The 14,383-nt window shown below is 38.6% G+C and overlaps 1 protein-coding gene across 2 annotated transcripts in view; it reads left to right on the top strand.

Moving 5' to 3' along the window:
- Positions 1–2,253: 2,253 nt before the first annotated feature.
- The window catches only part of LOC113115282 (neuronal PAS domain-containing protein 1-like), a 42,965-nt gene continuing 30,835 nt past the window's right edge, over positions 2,254–14,383 (top strand). The window contains exons 1-2 of one of the 2 annotated variants that reach the window (XM_026282745.1): positions 2,254–3,209; positions 12,140–12,315. In XM_026282745.1, coding sequence (XP_026138530.1) covers positions 12,221–12,315 — 95 coding nt within the window. In that variant the 5' untranslated portion in view covers positions 2,254–3,209; positions 12,140–12,220. Of the gene's footprint in view, positions 3,210–3,289; positions 3,690–12,139; positions 12,316–14,383 lie in introns of those variants that run through there. The other variant, XM_026282746.1, reaches the window with a different exon arrangement.

The following is a 14,383-nucleotide window of genomic DNA, read 5'->3' as shown; positions in this document are numbered from 1 at the left end:
AGGGTGAGCTGCGGGACTGACTGGCACCAGCAGAAATGAGGTCGATGAATGGGCTGGTCTAGGAGGAGGAGAGAGAGGAAGGATGGGAGGAAACACAGGAGAATCAGGGCTGGATGGAACCAGCGGAACTGGCAGGTCTAGGAGGAGGTGGGAGAGGGAGGCTGGGAGGGAATACAGGAGACACAGAAAATTCAGAGCTGGGCGGAACCAGCGGAGAAACAGAAAATTCAGAGCTGGGAGGAACCAGCGGAGACACAGGAAATTCAGGGCTGGGCAGAACCAGCGGAGAAACAGAAAATTCAGGGCTGGACGGAACCAGCGGAAATGAGGCATAGGAACTGACTGGAGGAGGTAGGAGTAGGAGACTGAGAGGGTATACAGGGGGATCAGGGATGGACGGAACCAGAGGAAAAAAAGGGGATTTAGGAATTACCTCCATAGACCAGTCCATTAGATCCATAAGTTGCTCCATATTTCCCGAGACCGAATACAGCTCACCCTCAGTCACGGAAGTGTGGGCAGGGCATTCCTGCACGCCCTCGATCTCCACTAAGATACCCACGAAGCACGGTGTTGCCGGCTCACACACCTGGTCAGTCGCGCTCTCGAGGTCCTGCTCCCTGTCAGTGGATGGCTCGGGCTCTGCGGCTGCGGTTGGCTCTGACTCCGTGTGGCTTGATGGTGGCTGGCTGGTCTCTGGGTCGGGAGTGGGGCTGGAGATATCCTCTTCGGCGGTGCTGATGGTCCATGAAGATCCATTTTTCTCCAGCACCCACTCCACAAAAGCGGCAAAATCCTCTCCGGGACCGATCGCTGGTAGGCATGCCTTACTCCGCTCGCTCAGGCCAGTGTAGAAGAAGTTGGAGAGCGAGTGGTCGGGGAAGTGGGTAAGGCACGCCAGATCGAGAAAGTCCCTGGTATGGTCCTCCAGCGAACGGTCCAGTTGCTCCAGGCATAGGAGACGGACTGCTGGGATGGCCATTCCGGGAGAGGGAAAAAGAAAAACGCTGCTAACAAAACTATACTGTTAATTGATTATTAATTAATTGGTCCGTGATTCTGTTACAAATTGGTGTGTGCTAAACGAAAGTGCTATAGGAGGATAGAACTGAACAGAACAGGTATTTAAACACACAGAAGGTAATGAGGGAACTGGAGACAGGTGGGGAATAATCAATTAACCAAAACAAGGAGGAAGGTGACCAAATAAAGGAACAGAAAGTTCATAAATGTAACACTCATAGAGAGAACCTGAATATTCAGAAATGATTTAATGAAATTGAAAGTATTTGTACTGGCTTATCTATTTGTCTGAGAGCTGTGTGTGGAGATGGGTGTCTTGTGTTCATCTCTCTGTTTCTTCATCTTTTTGCCCACATTGTTTTGAACTATGCCATATAGCTCTCTTTTGCAGTGTGTTCATTGTCAAACTCCAAAATCAGTATTTTAATTATTACCAATGCCATTTTATTTAAAAATTAAATTTTATGAAAGAATATTTTAGTTTGTCTTCTATATTTTTGATTAGATCAGATAACAGATACCCCACTTATGGGGCATTTAATTTACTGTACACTCTTTTAGGGTAAAAAGTATACAGTCTATTAATGAAACAAGACAGCATATTTGTACTAAATCTGTGAAATGAATGCAGAACCCCAAGTAGATTTGCACAAACTGAGAAAGTCAAGAAGTGTGCCCCACTCTTCTCTACTATTTTATACCCACAACAGAACAGACTCGAGGCTTAGTGTTGAGAATCACTGGTGGTACCTCCTTATTCAGCTGGCAAAATCTGTGTTTGTGCTATCGGATATGTGTTTGACAACTTTGCAGTCAGTTGTTTAAACTTCCGAGGGGGTCTTCTAATAGTCTGGACCATCCCCCTGTCCTTTATTTCTCTCTTTCTCCCATTATCTCTTTATGTCCTGCTCCCTGACAACAGCAAAAGTAAGAGCTCCCTTACTAATTTTCCACGCACTTCTTTGTTTTCTCAATATCCCATCACTTTTGACATTTTACAGCCGTAGGCATTCTTTTCTCCTCCTTCCAGAGCGCTTACGCCAATTTTTGGCTTGACATAATCTGAAATGGTGCTTAAGTGAATTTATGTTGTGCCCAGTGCATTAACTTCTGCTGTTTTTGCCTTTATGTTACGGAGAGCTTTTGTGCGAGCGCACCGAGGGAAAAAAGAGAGAGGGAATGAGAATTTGAAACCCAGACCACGGACTAGACAGCCTATCAGTATTCAGCTGAGAAAGTGAGTGATGGAGAGAGAGAGAAACGGAGGAAAGAAAGGAGGAGGGGGTGATGTATCAATATTCTGAGTAGTGTTTGAGGGCAAGAAGAACGATCCGGGGAAGGGTGAAAGAGGGGCGCGGGTGCAAGAAACAGTCCGAGCGGGTTTATTCGCTCAGTGTTTGTTAGCGTGAGTCCATGGGGGCGAGATGATATCGGTAGAGGACGGAGACTCAAGTATGTGTTTGTCTGAGAGAAGTGTTGTTCAAGTCGAATGTGACGGAATCTTAGCCGAACGCTAGCCATAACTCCACTCTCCCTCGCTCTCTTTTACTCTGTGTGCTAATCAGCATTTGAAAGGCAGCTTTGACAGTGAGAAAGAAAAGTGAGGGCAGTGGGGAGGAGGGAGTGTAAACGAGAAAGAAACGAGAGAGAGAGAGAGAGAGAGAGAGGTAGGGGCCGTACAAGCATTTCTTTTATATTTACTAGCGATTGAGGAGAGAGAGAGAGGGAGCGGGTGAAGAGACGACCGGTGCGTGCAGCTTTCCCAAGAGGAAATGAAAAGAAAAGAAGCTCAACGAGGAAAGAGAGACAGCCAAAGCCAGGAGCACGCCAGAGGAGGAAACAGACTCGCATCCTCTAACTCCAGTCACATCTGAGACGATCCCGCTTGGAAAGTGAAGGAGGAGAGAGGGGGAGAGCGTGGTCACAGCCGCTGAGCGTCCACACACACACACACTCTTGCGGCAGCGGACCACTGTGTGTTCGCCTGCTCTTTTGTGCCGGCAGCTGGGATAGTTCTTGGCCCCGTCTGACCCCCTTGTCACCCCCTGTGTGAGTGTGTGTGTGTGTGTGGGAGCGCGAGGGGACCAGGAACGTGGACTGAGCGGAGGGGAGGGTCACCGGTTCGGGTGTCTGGACGGAGGAGGAGAGAAACATCTGCCTCCAAAACAGCTGGACATGCACATCAGGTGAGTCCCCTTGTACAAGGGAAATGCAACTTCCTCTTGTTCTAGTCGATGTTGACGTCCACATGCCGAACTGTCACATACATACCTGACAGTTTCAAGTCTCACTGATGCAATAGGTTTCTCCGTTCCTCCTAAACTTGTTGATGGCTTCGTGCCTGGAGGCTTGGCTTCCTTGGAAAGTTTTTGGGAAAGGCACTTTGCTCATAAGAGCACTTGTCGTTTTCCCTCAATGATGGAGGTATTAGGAACGGAACGGAGGAACGCTGGGGTTAATTGTGCGGACTGCCTCGGCTTGCTCTCAAACATCATCTCTCACTTAATTAGTGGATCTTACAAGATTAGGGCGCTTTGCGTTGACGCTGTGTTCTGTGGAAGGTAGTGAATGGCAGCGGCGAGACGGCCGTCTTCTATTATCTAATGTCTTTGGATTTAACAGCTTCTTCCAAATGACTGGATTTATATTAGAAATTGAAAACATGGGTAAATATGAACCTTTTCTTTCATCAGTCAGTTTGGGTTTAGCGTGGGATTGTTAAAGAATCAAAATAGTTGTAATAATGTCTTTTAATTATGTTCTGCTGTTTTTAAAAATATTACTTTTTGTTAAGAAAAAAAAATCAAAAATACACTTACGTTAAATGGATAATCAATATTGTAACAAAAAAGTTATAACAATCATTTTAATAAAAATGATAATTTGTTATCTCACAAAACTTTTCGTATTCATCATTCATCATTCATCTTAGAAAATGTAATTATTTTGATATTGGCAACACTTTAGATTACTATCAAGTCACCTTTATTCAATTCCTTTTATTTTTATATATTCATGTTACATATTTGCATGTGAATTACCACAGTAATAATGATGATAAAGTATGCTCTTACATTACTCAATTTTTCACTATTACTCAGTAATTACCATGCACTTACAATGTTATTACAATGTAACAAACTGTATTGTAAAGTGTAACTACAGTTTATAGTTATAAAGTGTATTTTCCAGCTAGATTGCTTAGTAAACAGAAAATTCATAGCCATTAATTGTCTTATAGTTATCCTGTACAGTAGGAATTACAGGATAGTAACTATTTGGACACTTTTACACTTACTATGGGAGCAGCTGCAAAGTAAATACACAAAAAGTGAGTCAGCTTGCTTGGGACTCTGTGCTTTTAGATTTAGGAGGAAGTTTGATTGTTCTTTTCTTTACATCATGAGTGTTTCGGTCAATAGCTTCATATTAGTCTGAGAATCGACCTGTTGCTCTTCAATGCACTCATCTGAGCAGTGTAAAAATTAAAATTAAATTGACATCTACCTGACAGTTTAAAATTACTTTTATTATTTAGATTAATACAAAGTTATTCATTCATATTTTTCACATTAATAAAAATTGTTTATGTCGATGCTAAGACACTTTTTTTTTTTCGTTTTTTTTTTTTTTTTTTTTTTTTACAGTGTTCATTGCGTACACTAGAGAGGATAAAATATCTTTTAATTTTGTTTTCTACATATATTCTGGTTGGAGAGTGTTTGCTGAAGAAACATGTTACTTTAACATAGTGTAAATGTATTAATCAAAGATCCAAAACTGGCCATTTTATTGAGAGCGAAGACTTATATCTGCATTTGGGGGCAAAATAAACGTGAATGGGGAATTGACAAAAGTTATGCAGGTATGTATGAGAGAGCTATAGGACCATAAAAGCCGTCTCTCTCTCACACACACACACACACACACTCAGAGTGGGACAGACAGGCCTGGTGACAGACAGTGTCAGTGAGGTGTCAGTGAGAAGCTGTTGGTGTCACACTTGGTTGACCTGATCTGTGGTCAGGCTGTCCACTGCAGCCCGTTGTGACTCCTTACATAACCACTTCCTGCCACTCACACCCAGCTCAGCTGGGACACGCGTGGGTATTTATATACTCAACACACACACATATCAGTATGCCCTTATAAACACACAAACAAACAAGAGCCCCTGTCCATATACAGACTCCTCAGTCTTCTGCTTTTGATCTACTGCAGCCTGAAAATGATCGCTCATAATCCATAACCTGTACATAAGCATCACACAAATGAGAGAGAGAGCCTTATGATATACGAGATCAGATATTGTCAATAAATTTTTAAAACGAAGGGTGAATCTCATGAAAATGTTTAGGTTGCATTCCACCCCCAAATAAATTAATAATAATAATATTGAAAATAAATGAACAAGAACAAAAGTTTAAATGCAAAGAAAATAAAATGTATATTTTCAAACATTTATATATTGAGACAGTATCATTACAAATAAGCTAATTACCCACAAATTCACAATAAATAAATAAATATTGGCATTAAAATAATGTATCAGTGTAATCTTCATTTTCTTAATGCAAAATATAACTTCTTAGTTTCTTCTTTTGAGTTTAAAAAGAACAGACATGTTCAGGAAAGGTTTTACACTATGTGATTCACACACATATTTTGCAGTTGTGCAAAATCCTCTATTCCCACTGATGTGCAAACGTTACACTGCTTTGCACAGGTGTTTTCAATGATAAAGGGATGTTTAAATACAGTAGTATGGCCGGATACAGACTGTAGGCGCTGCGATGCATGCCTGTTTGAACCTATGTGTGTTTAAGGACCCGTTCCCTGCCTAAGGGGCCGAACACTGTGTGTGTTTCAGATTGAGCAGTCTTCATTTATTTAATGCAACCCTTTGATATTTTTAAATGCATATTATTTCTTCATGGTTCATGAACTGAGCACATCCAACCTGAGTAAATGAAATCTGGATCATTCAGTCTTGGAAGAACTGAACATGTTAATATTGCAATCTCTGATTTATGTTGACATCATTACAGAAACTCGGAAGAAACGCGTGTTTTTTTTTTTTAAATATGTGATTTAAAATGGGGTTTAAAACAAAAAAGAAACACAGCATTTCTCCTCCTGTGACAGACAAATGTAAGATCTCAGGAGCCAGTCGAGAATCCCTTCCGCTTTAGCGGGTCGGGGCAGGTCGGGTCAGTTTGATCTAATCAAATGAGGTATTGATTCCATTTGATAATTAATGGTCCTGCAGGTGAAGATGAAGACGCAGCCTTCAGCTCTAAGGATTTGAGAGGAACCTTGGACTGGGAGTGATGGGAAACCGCCAAGGTCAGCGGCAAACCACAAGAGCCGTGTCCAGCCAGAGCGCAGAGCGAGAGCGAGAGCGAGAGAGCTCCAGTTAAATGAGATAGGGAGAGAGAAATGCTGTTGACCAGAGCTGATTTATCAGCGTTCGAAGAAAACCAGACAACATCTGACTTCCTAATGCTGGACTTCAAATGCGGAGAGATGTGAAGAGAAATTAGTATTCTGCTGAAACAGCTCCAAATATTGATGGAAAACTACATGCAGTATATATATATATATATATGTGTGTGTGTGTGTGTGTGTGTGTTGCTGAACTATTTGCACTTCAAAGATATCAGATTAATAATTTCAAAAGCAAATATAATTGAACGTTACAAGCCATGACATCATTTCTGCAGTTATTTATATTAAATATCACCTTGAAACGCTCTTTTTAAGTGCATCATAGCCTGAGAGGAGACGTTTTCTTTTATGCATGACTCAGTGGTAATCATTTAAAGATGGCTTTTTGCTCTCTCGGATGATTTTAGTGACATAACTACGTCGTTTTTGTGACTTTTGCAGCAAATAACGACTGTGGACTTCTGGTGAAGATTGCTGAGCGTAATTAAGCCAAAGTGTGTCCGAAAAATAAACCGTTTTTATGAGAGAACTTCTAGAATCATATTGAAAATCGATGCACTGAAATGCACATGTATCTTCAAGTCACATGTATCAATTCAGTTTTGAAGAAAGAATTGTCAAAGGACAAGAAGATAGTCGATTATGTGTAAAAGCTGTTAAAAGATTAGTAAATGATGAGCAATTTTGTCCTAAATCTGAAGGAGAAATTTCAGCGTCAGATTAAACTCCTGAAAGTTATGGCTAGAAAGCTGTGATGTGCCTGACCCGCCACAGCTGTTTGCTGTTTAGATTTATGACGAAAAAAGGGAAAAGGAGGCAGGCGCCAGGAAAGTGAGCGAGAAAGTGCCCGATGGCCATAAACAGGAATTGTTTTCTTCTTCTGTCAAAGGCATTCAAAGGTCAAAGTCACCAGAGTCACCCTGCATTACAGAAATGCATAATCCAGAGTGTTCCAGAGGTCCTTCACGCATCCTCATACCGCTGCATGTGACATTTAAAACGGAATGGCAGTGTTATATCTGGCCTGGAAATGTGGGACCAATAAATGTTGTGTGAGAGAGAAAAGAGAGGGAGTTTGTGTGTGTGTGTGAAAGCGAGTTGGTAATAGACGTGGCGTATTGTCTCCGTGCAGATTGGCTTAAATGTGTTCATTTTCCCCATTTGGCAGCTCCATAGGGAGGGGCGGAGCGCACTAACGAACCTCTGACAGCTGGAGGCCCTAATTAACGATCCCCTCTGAAAACAAACAGCCACAGGCTCGCCAAACACACACCCAGGCTTGGTTTGCTCCTGTACCCCGGCCTGAGCCAAATAGCACCGCATTCAAGCCATCCACAATTTATACATGCTGCGGTTAGGATCGAAAGTCTTCGGCGTCCTCGTCGCTATTGGAACAGCAGAAGTGTTAAGAAATGTATTGTGCGTCAACTTTACTCATCATTGCATGCCAGTGTTGTTATCACAAACGGAAACTTTTTTTAAATATATAAAAATCGGTAGCCGAAATAAATATTATAGTATATACATTTTAGATGAAAAACGTAAACTTACAGTAAATTAGAAATGTTTCCCTGGCAAATAATTGAAATAAGTTTATGTAATTGAATTACTAAAACTGAAGCAGAAATATAAAATATTGATTGAAAACAAATAGAAAGAAAGAAAAAAAAAAAACTAAAAATAAATAAAAGTTAATTAAAATTAATAAAAAATACTCCCCCCCTCCCCCCAATTTTAATTGTTGGTCTATGTTTACACTCATATGTATTTGATGGGGATCTTCGGGATTATGAGACACTATCAAGTTTAAATGTCTCTAATGGAGCATTAGGCTCAAATAGTATTTGCCAAAATGGCTTTTTACCATTGCCCAAATGAATTCAGATCAATACTGCATGGGAGAATATTTTGTATAATATTTAATTGGAAAAATGCTTTGGGATTTTAAATCTTGAGAGTAGCACTATACTAACACTGGCGTGCATGTTATAGAAACTGATGGAAAAAGAAACTAGAACTACAAAATACAATGCTTTAAACCTTACTTGTGCTTCTCAAAAAAAAAAAAAGTTTTAAAACAAATTTGGTGAGAAAACTTTTTCCGAGAAGCTCACCACAGCGGCTGACGGATGTCCTTTGTCCATGACAGTCTTAAAAAAAAAAAAAAAAAAATATATATATATATATATATATATATATATATATATATATATATATATAATATATATATAATGTATAAAAAAATATTAGAAAAAAGGTTATTGGATTTTTTTTTTTTTAAGAAAATATTATTTTAGTATTTCTACCTAACAAAATTAATTTAATTCAGTGTTTTTCTTTGACATTTACTGCTAGTTTCTGAGTGAAAATTCTTTTAAAGTGGTTATCAAATTATTTCAATAATCGTTCCAAATAGTTTTCAGTGTAGAGGAGACACTGAAGAATCCTTGTGGAGAAACTCACCATGATGGCCGACGAACTCAAATCCTAGTTGAAATTCAGAAACTGATAGATTTCAAAATATTTATGCAAAATGTCATTGAAAAAACCAAACGGCAAAATTATTTTCACGGTGTATGCAAGTAGTAATGTTCCAAACCTGAATGATTTTCTTTTTTTCAGCAGAGCGCAGAAGTTATGTTTTTATATTTCACAGAAGAAAATTAGTCATAAAGGTTTAAAAAGGCATGCATTGCCTTCTGTTCATACTTTCTTCAGTTAATGCAAATCTTATACTTAAGAGCATATATGTTGAACTGTTTGCGCTATAAGAAACTGTTTTTAGACCAGCTTTCAAAGCATATTGATAATGTGTCTAGAGCTACAAATTCAAGTGAGTTTTAGACATAACCAAGCAAATAATCAATGCCTCAAAATTTAGAAAACATGTCAAATGGAAATTAATTAATTAATGTCTTTTAACAAGACCAACAAACAATGTTTATCCAATAAAATGTCCTACTTGGCTACATCACAATCAGCTTCATTGTACGATTGATGCAGTGTATTGATTGACCACGTACTGTCATAAATATATTAAGCCGCTCTAGCAATGCCAAATGTTGATTTTCCGGTAAATGTCCAGTGCTTCAGCGAAGGACACCGCCTCTGGGGCTCAGTCCGGTAGAAGTGGTGTTCTTTACTTTATATTTGACTTTCACAGCAGACCGTGACCTTCTACGACGGCATTGTCCGTTTACGAAGGGCATGAATGCTAGCACACCTTGCATCAAGGTTACAGAGTTAATTGAACAATTACGCTGGACAGGACCTCCATTATGTTTGCGGAGATAGTGAGGATGCCGAGCGAGATCCTGCACACGATTAGATGAGGCATGATAGGCTAAAGAGCAGGAATCACTATGTGTGTGTGTGTGTGTGTGTGTGTGGTACAGTTGCTAATGCTAATTGCACTCCTTTACATACAGACGTATTTTATTTGTCCATGTGTTTTTCTGATCTTTTATATGTGCTAAATTTGTGCTGTTTCATATCCAATTTTCATGGTTTAGGCTTCAACTTTGTGTCAGATGTTCTCCTAAACGAATGTGGAATGTAAAGTTCAGATAATTTTGCTAGGTTAGTTTTATAGTTGGTAAATTAAATGCTATTGTTTTTTGCAAGAAAATCGTCTTATTACTTTAAAATTTCATATTTCTTTTAGTATGTTTCTTTGTAATTATTTGTGAAATTTGATGAGTGGTGATGGTTTATCTTGTTTCGAATTTGTTTCAAAAAATGATTCCAGATGGTTTTCAGTGTAGAGACAAATCGATTAGGTCTATTTCTGGAAGAACAATCGGAGAAGCATCAAACTTCTTCATTTTTTCTCTCTGTTAAATCTCTTAGAAATAGTTATTTGAACAAAGATAGAGTATGTTTTACACAAAAATACTATTTCAATCTAACTACTTTAAAATGACATGTTTGATTCAGTGCGTTTCTTTGTAGTTATTTGTGACATTTACTATAGCTATAGCAATTTCTGAATAAAATTAGTGTCAAAAATAGTTTTTAAAATCAATGAAGAGAAGATAAATCGATTGGGTCTGTTTCTAGAAAAACAAATTTAAAAAAAATGCGAGATTTCATCATTTGCTATTCCTGCTTTGTTTCTCATTGTTGAGATATTAAAGAGATTTCATATGCTGTAAAAATGATTGACCAGAGATTATAAGAAAATGCTATTTCAGTCATCTTTACTCAAAATGTCATGTTTAATTCAGTGTTTCTTTGTTATTCTTGAAATGTATTAGCTGTTTCAGAGTGAAAATTGTTCTAAAATTGTTCAAAATCGTTGTTTCGAAAATTGTTCCACATTGCAATCAGTGTAACGGAGAAATTTGCACTCCATGCTCTCTCTTTATTAAGAAACAACTGGGATATTAAAGAGATCTCATCCACTGTAAAAAGAGATTTGAACAAAGATTATTGAAGTACATTGAACAAGAAAATACGATTTGGCTTTTTAATTATCTGTGTAATTTAAAATTAGTTACAATTAATCCTACACCTGTATTTTTCAATGTATTAAATTTGGGTCAAAAGTGTTGTATTATGCTATAAAAGCACATCTAATACAGTCTCTGCAGCTCATGCTAAGCTGTTGTGAGCCATGATGATGTTACAGTGCTTGTCTTGGGCTAAGCTGAAATGAACAGGGCTTTATACAAGTTCATGCCGTGTCAAAGGTGGCAACGACCCATATGATGAATCCGCTGATGTTGTGTGTGTGTGTGTGTGTGTACTTTGCCAGGTCAGGTCAAAGGGGTAGTGTAGGACTGTGGCATGTAGCCAGTATGACTGTGTTGTGATTTACCCAGAGCTGGCCAGCGGGCATCTCACGCCTGTGGATATGGCATCATGCTGCTGGAGGGCACACTGGCCCTTTAAATGTCATAGAGCCAGGGCGAGCAATGCGGCCAAACGGCCCTGGAAACTCCTGGAGTCTGTTTGTGTGTGCGTTTGTTATTTGGGAATTGCTGTACATCCACAAGCCCAGTTGGATTTAAAAAGAGAAAGTACATTTTGTAATAATAAATAAATAAATAAAAACTTGGATGCATACTGTAAGCCAATGTTAAGCTTAATGTACTGGGCTATAGGTCATAGGCTATAAGTTTCAACTGCTATTATCCAAAGATGAAAACTATATTACCACCCGTGATATAAGTTGAATATATAGTACTTATAACTTTATTTACATACATACAGTAGACTCGCGTAAAAAAATATATACTGTATGGCAAATCTCAGCTGCATGATTGTTTATATTGTTGCAAAATGTAGGCAGCTTTATGTTTGAAGTTGCACAGCTTTAAATACAAAGGTGCATGTATATTATATCCTCACACACACAAAATATTTTGCAAATCTGGTCAAAATTAATAGAACACTAATATTTTTAATGGTTAGAGACCAAACCGGACTAGACTCTTCAGGACTGTTCGCCAAAGCTAGACACTCATAATGAGCATTTGGACTCAGTCGTAACTCGACATGTTTTGTGGTCTAGTGCCGACTCGCGCAACTGGTCTGCCACCCAGATTACTCAAGCAACTGCATGTGGATATGGTAAAAACCAGAAAGTTTTACATCAGCTAGTGTAACAATCTAGAGTAGATTTCAATACTCATTTGTGTCTTCCTCGTGTTGTGTTGTCTTTCAGCTCTTCTGTTGGGGGTCTCGGACTGACATAGCCTCGGCCAATCACAGCCTGAGTTAGAGGTGGCGGCCCGTAGGGGGCGTGATGGCGGCCATGCCGTTCGTCAGCGAGGGCAAGTGTGTGAGCGTGGAGTGGGACTTCCTACAGGGGCTGCTCGCCAAACCACCCACCTTACCCTGGTGAGGAAAAACACACCTTCATTCATTTTTGTTGTTTATTCCTTTTTTATGGTTAAATGAAATCTTATTCATAAAAAGCATGTCTAATTAATTGAAAACACGAGACAATTTAACAATTTATTGACTGGGACCTAGTTCTGGTGTCCTTAATGATTTAATTAAATTCATAAATCGGCAAAACAAAGGTTAATATTAAAATTTAAACACAGAATTTTTTTTAATTCCTTAAAAATACAATTTTAATAATTTAACCCTTTAACTATCACCCCGTCCCGAATACGGTATGCCTACATTTACTTCACTATATTATAATCAAATCTAATCTTGACAAACTATATATCGTTGCAAAGGTCTAAGACTCTCAAATATATATTTTACCAATGTTTGTTAAAAATTATGTAGGAAAAGTAATAGATCAATTTATGAGTGCACCCTAAAAAAAATCTAAATTATAACAGGAGTTTTGACCTTTGTTTAAAAAAAAAGACTTCTTCCTTGCCTTTTTCTCTATCACACTTTAGAAATCATCAGAAATTATATATCGACAGAAAACCTAAAATCTCAAAATTCAAACTTTAAAACCCATTTTAAAATCAGACATTGCATTACCATATCAAAATCATGTTACAAAATGTTTTCATTCATGAATTATAAAAAATTAAGTTTGGTTTAACTACCACTATTTTGAGAAGTACATTCTACTGAACAACTTATATATTTCTGTCACAATGTCTTCCATATTAAACCAAACTTTTATGTTGATAAGTTGTTATAAAAACCTTTCAATTTCTGTGTGTATTCAGTATATGATGATGATGATAGTTTCCTAAAATGAAATGGAGAAGTGCTGGTGAAGCGCCTCTCAGATCAGCTCTGGAGATAAAGATGATGTGTTCGTGTCCTCATATAGTCAGACGACGAACGCTGAAAACACCACCAGCTTCACTTTCCTTAGTAGTTGATAAAAAACCAGCACTCATTCAAGCAGAGGCACGCAGGACTTGCAGACTTCATGTTTAAATAAGTCTCTTTGCACTTTAAATTTCACAGACACCAGTCCATAATCGTGATTTTATTAAGTGAACAGCGCAACATTTGATTTCGTGACATGCATGTTTTCCATAAGAGGGCCACTCACGCACACACACACACACACACACACACACAAACACACACACACCTTGATGCATCAAATGAAGATTCTTCCCAAACACACAGCGAGCAATTCCATTTCTCTTTCTCCTGCCACAGCCTGGGTTTGGATCCATTAGCAGGAGATTAACTAAGTTTTAGTCGAATTATTAATGTCTGCTCAGCTGTGGAGGATATAAAACTCAACAGAATCAATGGCTCTGTATCGATTGAACCCTCCAGGGTCGTCTTAGTACAACCATGAGATGTTCTTGGAGACTTTTGTACTTGAACAATGCTGTTTACACAGAGAAATCTCACAGGGCCAAAACACCGATCTACCAAGACACAAACAATACAGTGATACAGACCAGGGGTTCCCAAACATGTTGGTCAACTGATCATTTATACGTAAGATATTTATTGGAAGTACCCCCTGAGACCTCAATTTAATATTTCAATAATTCTTGGACACATTCACATAGATAGATAGATAGTTGCATTGTGATGTGAATTACACATTACAGATGATGATCGCTTCACTGTGAAACATGCAGTGCATCAGACTATACAGTTATTTAATTAAATCACAGCCTTTGATATGATCGTCACACTAAGATTTATCCAGATCATCTTGAACGCTATTTATTTAATTCGATTTTACATTGGATACAATTCATTTGAGCTTTTCTTCAACTCACGACCTCCACATTTGGGAAACCATGATATAGACAAACACACATATTAAAACGCTGAATCACATACGTCTGCTGATTTACACACTCTGTCCCTTAAAAAAACGACACAGTCTTGTCTAAAACAAATAAATTAGTCCCTTTTCAATTTGAGGAACTGACTCTTTTGTGTGTGCTCTTTGGCTGTTCCCTTTTATTCTGCGGATCCCCCTCTTCACACACACACACACACACACACACAC

Source organism: Carassius auratus, chromosome 15 (assembly GCF_003368295.1).
Source record: "Carassius auratus strain Wakin chromosome 15, ASM336829v1, whole genome shotgun sequence".
In the NCBI taxonomy this organism is placed as follows: domain Eukaryota; kingdom Metazoa; phylum Chordata; class Actinopteri; order Cypriniformes; family Cyprinidae; genus Carassius; species Carassius auratus.
The sequence above is the reverse complement of the archived record's forward strand: the minus strand, read 5'-3'. Positions and strand labels throughout refer to the sequence as shown.